The sequence below is a fragment of the Oryza brachyantha genome, chromosome 10 (genome assembly GCF_000231095.2).
Source record: "Oryza brachyantha chromosome 10, ObraRS2, whole genome shotgun sequence".
Lineage (NCBI taxonomy): Eukaryota > Viridiplantae > Streptophyta > Magnoliopsida > Poales > Poaceae > Oryza > Oryza brachyantha.
In genome coordinates this window covers 5,535,307-5,542,788 of record NC_023172.2, presented here as the reverse complement: position 1 = coordinate 5,542,788, position 7,482 = coordinate 5,535,307, and the positions used below count along the sequence as shown (strand labels likewise).

The window sequence follows — 7,482 nt, the reverse complement described above, 5'->3', positions numbered from 1 at the left end:
TCATGTGTTTCATTATCAATGTTCTGCTGCTGAAAGCATGTTATTCTAGAGGCACTCGATTATAAATCAGGCAACGAACTAAAAATAATAAAATGGGGGCCGTCCAACATGGTTCACAAGATAAGCGCAAAAAACAATGAAAAAAACCTGGCCCATTGGCGGCCTTAAAAAAAATAAATCAAAAACCCATTATAGTAGACAGCCCAAAACCAACTTATTTTGTGGACTTCTCTGAATTTTTCTTTCTTTTTTATTTCACCATGGATGCAGATCCAATGGCTGATGAATTCGATTGACAAATACAAATATCACTAGATCACCTGGCAGGCGGTCCCATTTTCTAGTTATTACCGAACTAACATACAGAGACATACTAACCAATCAACACGTGGCACCACATCAGTGGTGTAATCAGTGGTTAAATACGCCCAATGTTTGTGATAGAACTTCTCTCCTTGCAGAGGCGCAAGCGCAACACCCAAGAAAGGCAACACAAATGGCAGACAAGGTGAGAGTCAGCTTTTTATTCTCAACTCTCATAATGCTTCAAATTTCTCATCTGCTTTTCCTTACTACTAAGTCTGATCTGTTTGTTGCACTCACGTTTTGGACACAGGTGTCCTCGCTGGTCATCACGGTTGATCTCTCTTGCTGCCGGTCATTCAAAAAGATCCGGAAAACTCTGTGCAAGCTGCAAGGTAATCTGATCTGCTTTTCACCTGTAATGTACATAACCTTCTCAAGGATGATTTATTATGCTGGAAAAAAATGCAGATTATACTTGCAGTTGAATGTTTACTTGTCTTCTTGGCACAACCCATTTGCTGCATGGACTAACTCTGAAGCGTTTGTGCACGGTCGGCCGGCGTTTGTTGCCGCCGAGTGCAGAGAGCGAGGATATCAGGGCGATCGTGTACGACGACAAGGCCGGGACGGTGACGGTCTCCGGCGGTTTCGACCCGCTCGTGCTCCCCTGCAAGCTTCACCGCAGGGCCGGCAGTGTGATCAAGGACATCCATCTCAAGGAGGAGAGGAAGAAGCAGGAGGCGCCACCGCCGCCGCCGCCGCCGCCGCCACCCGCGCCGGCGTCGGCAGCGAGGGCGTTCTTCTGCAGCGCATGCGGCACCCCCACGGCCCTGGGGAGCGTCTGCCTGTGCCACGCGCACTGCCACGGTTGTGGCTGCCGGTGCTGCTCCCCTGCACCACTGTGCTATGGCGCGCCGAACACAGGAGGGCGCTCCTGTATCCAGTGCGCCTATGACGAACCGTCTCCAATTTGCAGTATCATGTGAGGGCCTTGTGCGTTGGTGATTTCGTGATCCCATCCCATGGTACATTTCAGAAGACAAGACACTAGTATGTAGTACTAATTAGAGGAATAAGACCAAACATTCAGAAGCATCATTTGCATGTAAGAAAAAATATAATTGAGAGTACAGATTTGCCTTTGTGCATTTAACTATTGACGCTGTCATTTGCTAGTGAGAAATCATATTCTTTATTATAGGGTACGATTCATAAATATGTCGCAAATAATCACCCCGTGTGATTCACACGATTTCAAAAAAAAACTTGTCACTGTTGAGCACATTACCGATCCAACTTCAACTATTAAAAAACAATAAATGCTTAGAGTGTAATATTAATAAAGGAAAATTTTAATGTTTATGTAGGATGTAAATATACTTTCGTAGTACATTGTTTTCAAGTAAATATTGTTCAAAGCTAAATATATATTTTCTAATTATCCTTCTGTAAAATATTTTGGCTTTGACTAGATGTAGACAAAAACCGAAACATCTTATCTTGTACCCAGCTGAATTGGAGGAAATAACCATTATCTCTTGAAAGGTAAGCTGTGCTGTAACTTCTACGTTTATACTGGCTACTTCGAGGAAGCAGTTCCGCTCTTTTGTTTGATAGTAGGGTTTCGGGTATATATATTTCAGTCCATTTGCTGGTTTTGCTGACTAGGCTTCTCTATCTTGTGCTGTGACAGATTTGATGTACACTAATAAAAGAACGTACAAACACTATATATCGTTTTTCCGGGATGGAGTGCTAGTCCCGACTCTAGAGTTGCCGCAATTAAAATAACAGGGAATGAAAAACAAGACAATAAGGGTGGTTGTTTGAAGTCTATAAAGGAATATTGACCATTTATCATTTCACTATCTTGTCACTGTTAAAATTGAGAGACTACAACAGAGGAACAGAGGAAGAGGAATGGGATCGATCTTCTCATTCATCGTTAATTCAATATATATAGAGGGATACGGTGTGAACCGTGGCGTACGAAGTTTGGGAAACGTCGTACTTATTCTAGAAAGACGCTAATTGGAGATATACACGTGAAGAATGCTTCTCCTTCGGGTATCCTCCTTTGTATCTGGATGGATTAGATCTATCCCTTGGATGGATGAGATCACTCCAAATATTTCATAGCACTCCCCTTGATCGAATCTAGACTTGAAAGATCTGTAAATATAATCTTGGAAAGATATTGTATAATTCACTATTAAGATATATCAGGTAAAAACTCCTCAAAAACCCAATAGAAAAAATAAGGAGAATAACGTGATATATTAAGAGCTTGTGTTAATATTACCTCGTTAAAAACATTGAATGAGAATACGCAAGGGGTAAAAACTCATACAAAGAATAGAGTATAATATAATGGGAGTAGGTTATTTTCTTGAGAGAGGTACTCTCCATGAATCCTGCAGACTCTTAAGTCTCCTCATACTAATTCCTTCAATACATTTTGAGAATGTGGAATGTGGTAGAGATTTTGTGAATAAATCAGCAAGATTATCATATGACTTAGTTTGCGAGTTTTTTATCTCTCCATGGTGCTGAAGCTCATGAGGATAAAATAATTTAGGAGTAATATGCTTAGTGATGTTGCTCTTAACCAGTTTCCATCTGAACAACACAAGCGGCATTATCTTCATAGATAATGGTGGGTAATTCTAATGACCCAATACCTTAGCCATTCTGTGAAGCCATACACATTCACGTGATGCTTATGGTTCATGAAAGTGGCTACCAGGGTTTGCTTCGAAGATTTCCATGAAATAGCTGTCCCACGTTATAAAAGTACGAATCTTGTTTGTGATCTGGCGTTGTGGGGATCAGATAGATAACCAGCATCAATATACACGATTAAAGTCGCATCCTTGTTCTTCTTGAAGAACAATCCTAAATCTTTTGTGCCATTAAGATATCGGAAGATATTCTTAACTCTAGTCCAATGGCAATGGGTAGGAGCAGTGCTATATCTTGCTAACAGATTTACCGCGAAAGCAATGTACGGTCTTGTACTATTTGCAAGATACATTAGTGCGTCTATAGCACTAAGATATGGAAATTCATGTCCTAAAACATCATCTCCATATTCTTTTGGTCTAAATGGATCTTTCTGTACGTCTAGAGATCGAACCACCATAGGAGTTTTGGAGGGATATGACTTATCCATATTGAATTTCTCCAATATTTTCTGGGTACAAGTACTTTGGTCAACAAGGATTCCTGAAGGTAAATGCTCAAGTTGTAGACCTAAGCAAAATTTGGTTTTACCCAAATCCTTCATTTCGAATCCTGTGTTTAAATGATGATGTGCTTCATTTATATCTTGTTTATTGCCAATGATGTTAAAATCATTGACATATACTGATATAATGGAAAATCCTGTGGGGGATTTTTTGATAAAGACGCACGGGCAATCATCATTTTTATTGTATCTATTTAGTGATAGGAATTCACTTAATCGGTTGTACCACATTCTGCCCAATTGTTTTAAGCCATAAAGTGACTTCTCCAACTTAACACAATACATGTTACGATTTAGCTTTTGATTCGGAATGTCGATTCCGTCTTGAACCTTCATGTACATTTTTGAATCAAGTGACTGTTGACATTGAAAATGGCAATCAACAGTCACACACGTAGACCTGAGAATCAATCTTAGACCACTCTAGTGCAGGACCTAATTCTCAGAAATGTTAGGCGTGCCAGTTACTTTGATTCTATAACTGACAAGATATAGCATGGAAAACAGTTAACTCTGAAACCGCTATCGGCCAGATAGTCGATACCACCTCAGGACCCTAGCCGATGAGCTAGACAATCAGCTTTAGATGAATTTCATGATAGTGAAGGTAAACATGTTCAATTGGCTGAGTCAGAAGTGGGATAAACACTAAAAGGACCAACCAACCAATTAATCTTAAAAGATCCGACCCAACTAAGACAATCTTAAGATTAATCAGCTGATCGGGCCAATTTAGTGCTTATCTCACGTAAAATCGATAGCCGATACAAGACTAAGTGTGGAATTTAATATGAACCGGAATGCTATACTAATTACTAGCATAAACAATAATAATCAATAACATGCATGATCATACCAGATCTAGAAGGCCGAACCTAATCGAGACAGTACAGATATAAGCATAACCATACATGTAATCAACTAATCATGGTAACATGTGAATAAGAAGACAACAAGCCCGCGTAATCTACCAACTAATCCATTAAACCTAGCCAATCGGACAAACCTCTATAAGCATCGCACCAAATAACATATATCAGACTTAACCGAGATAGTATGCAATTTAGCACAATATAATTATAGAAAACATGAAGATCAATGAGCTGAATGAACCAATCAACAAATTACTGAAGATAATGCTGGCTAAAACTCCAGCGATAAGCCCTCAAGAGCGCTCGATCTAATCTGTCAACACAAACCCAGCCAACCAGATTGATTGGACCAAACCGAAACAAAATCAAGTTGACTAAAATCATGCCGACAAATCAAACAGAAGAGCTCGCGAGGATTTGATCAAGAACTACTATTACTTCAAGCTAAAACAGACTAAAGCAATAATAGAACTAATCCCGCCGATCAACCAGGCACGAGATCGGACTTAACCGAAATAGTCCTGTTCCACTTGATCGATGGGTTTTGACGAACAAGAACTTACATTCCGAGCTGACAAACCCCGCGCCCAAAGCTCAAGTCAGTTGAAGGTTTTGAGGCGATGCGCCAAATTGGATTGATCTGAAGATAATTTGCAAGGACCCCGGGCACACACATTTATAACCCCGGGTGTTAACTCACCTATCGGGATAAGAATCCATTACTAACTAACTTGTATTGTTCGGACTTTAATTAAATATAAAAATCCTAACCAAACTCTAAGATAAAGCCTAATTAATCTAGACGGACTCACAACTAACACCGAATCTATCTCTAAGCCTTGGGCCCAATCGGACTCCAATTCCTATCCGATTCGGATTCTATCGGCTACATCCACACGACGTCTAGTCTCCTGCCTCCAGTGGATTCACCCGTCGTTGCCTGATTCGGTCTTCAGTCACGTTTCAATACATAATGGTAATTTGCTAAAATCTATCGTTAACACATGCCCCCCAATTTCGGAATAATTCATTGGTCCAAAATTTCTCTTTTGGTAACCAATACCCGCTATCAGCTCACTCTGTTGCAACGGTACAGTCTAATGACTCCCCTGTTTTGGCGCACTGTGCTAACGGTCGTCTCCGCTGGCTTGCGTTATAAGATTTTGCCCTCCCAAAGTTAGACATTCCTCGCCATTTCTCTCCTTCAACCTCCTCCGACTCCTCCTGCGAGATCGCTAGGTGTTCCGCCGCCACGCACTAGATAATTCCGTCATTCCGAGACACTACCAACCCCATCGCATCAAGTCTCTGCCAGCAGCAATGGGTTTCACAAGCTCATCACCGGACACCCCGTAAGAGATCCCGAGGTAAGTCCTTGCCCTGGCCCCCTTTTTTTCCTCTCCACCATCAGGCGCTCTATTTTTTCAACCTAGGGTTTACTGCTCCCTTTTTTCCTCCAGTCATCTTTCAATCGTTAGCCTATCACTTCTATATTCCTATCGTACTCATGAAAGCTTTTTATTTTCTCTCCTTTTTCCAGAACCAAAAATCTCAGATCCTCATTTGGTGCCGCAATGCCCCCTTTTTCTTCCTTGGTCCAGTAGGAAATTTAGATCCAACCAACATAATTGTTCTGAGGCCCTTAAAATCCCCTTTCAAAAAGGCCCAGCTCAGCACCTCAGACTAGACCTAGTCATTTAGGTCATTCCCGAGCACTCTGTCAGGATGGAGGAACTGGCATAATATGGTATACAAAGCCAATGGGACCCAATGGGAGGAAATGGAAATATGGCATTGCATCGGCTTGTCTCTATCAGAGATGGAGAAAGATCAGGCTCTCTTGGCCAGTGCTTCCTACTTCTGGTCCGATGCACTCAATTCATTCCACTTCGGACACAAGCCAATGACCCCTACACTAATGGACGTGGTCATGCTCACCGGCCTTAATATTACCGCCACCACCAACCCTTACCAGCTCAGGAACAACTTTTAGCATTGCCTGCAGACGAAAGGAGCTGGTGGATGGAGCAAATACATAGAGAGCCATCGAAAACCGAGTGGACCAGTTGATCACAGAGAGCACAGCGCATTCCTCAACCCATGGCTCAAATGGTTTGTATTTTGCGGTTAGACTCTCGGGCCGACTACCAACATGGAATGCTTGGCAGAACACCTAGCCAACGGCAACATCCTCCCTTTAGGCCGATTCTTACTGGACACACTATATCAGATGCTACACCAAGTTACATTGAAGCTATCGACTGGGCAACCCATCGGGCATGTGGCTGGTCCATGGTGGTTTCTGCAGCTTTGGCTGAGGCTGTATTTTTCCAAAGTTTTAAAACTCTCGGCTCTCAGCAAATGCAAATTCCCATCAGACTATCAAGAATCGTAGTCCCCTGTTACCCGAAGATGCATGTCATTTGGAGAAGCTCTCTCTTCTTTCCCTGGCGACCGGATGTTTTCTGTTCAATTAGCCCACATCTTTAGCATATGTTACCTGAGTCCAGACCGGAATGCTTGCACTTGGTTTGCCTACAACGGTTCTGGCGAGTTCGAGATCCCAAGTAATCTGGTCCTCGAAGAAGTTTTTTCAGACAAGTGTTCCTAGGCAACCATTATGACTGTCGCCAAACCTTGCCTACTCCCAATAAGCTTCCATATGGGCAGGTTAGCTAAACCTTCCTATGAATTTTATCACCCGACATTGGCAGCGAGACAATTTGGATGCGGGCAAGTTGTAGCCGATTTGTTCTTCATCGGCAAAATAGATAAGAGGGGATCTACTAGCTCGGCCCTAGAATATGACAGAATGAAAAAGCTGGTCGATACCATCCCATTTGGTTCCACATCCTAGTTCAGATACGGCGTCTCAACCTTGCAAACCTTTGATGACTTGTGGTCTGAAATTTGCCCGTTCCCGTCGGTTTTTACATCAATCGGATCGACTCCGATTATATCTTCTCAGACTCAAAGGTACATATCCTGCCTTTAGCTATCCCTATTCTTAATATCCGACTTTTACTTGTCTAACCGCTTGTATACTTCATGCAGGCT

The 7,482-nt window shown here is 42.0% G+C and overlaps 1 protein-coding gene across 1 annotated transcript; it reads left to right on the top strand.

Annotated features, from left to right (window-relative positions):
* The first annotated feature begins 468 nt into the window (after positions 1-468).
* On the top strand, positions 469-1,433 carry LOC121055610 (protein PYRICULARIA ORYZAE RESISTANCE 21-like). The gene is made up of 3 exons (XM_040528494.1): positions 469-508; positions 617-698; positions 889-1,433. Exons 1-3 carry the CDS (start codon positions 497-499, stop codon positions 1,290-1,292), a joined length of 498 nt encoding a protein of 165 aa, XP_040384428.1. The 5' UTR covers positions 469-496; the 3' UTR covers positions 1,293-1,433.
* The last annotated feature ends 6,049 nt before the right edge of the window (positions 1,434-7,482 follow it).

Excerpts from the sequence above, each read along its gene's own strand:
- LOC121055610 (XM_040528494.1), top strand. Across the intron at positions 699-888 it reads AACTCTGTGCAAGCTGCAAG|AGAGCGAGGATATCAGGGCG; the intron begins GTAATCTGATCT and ends CGCCGAGTGCAG.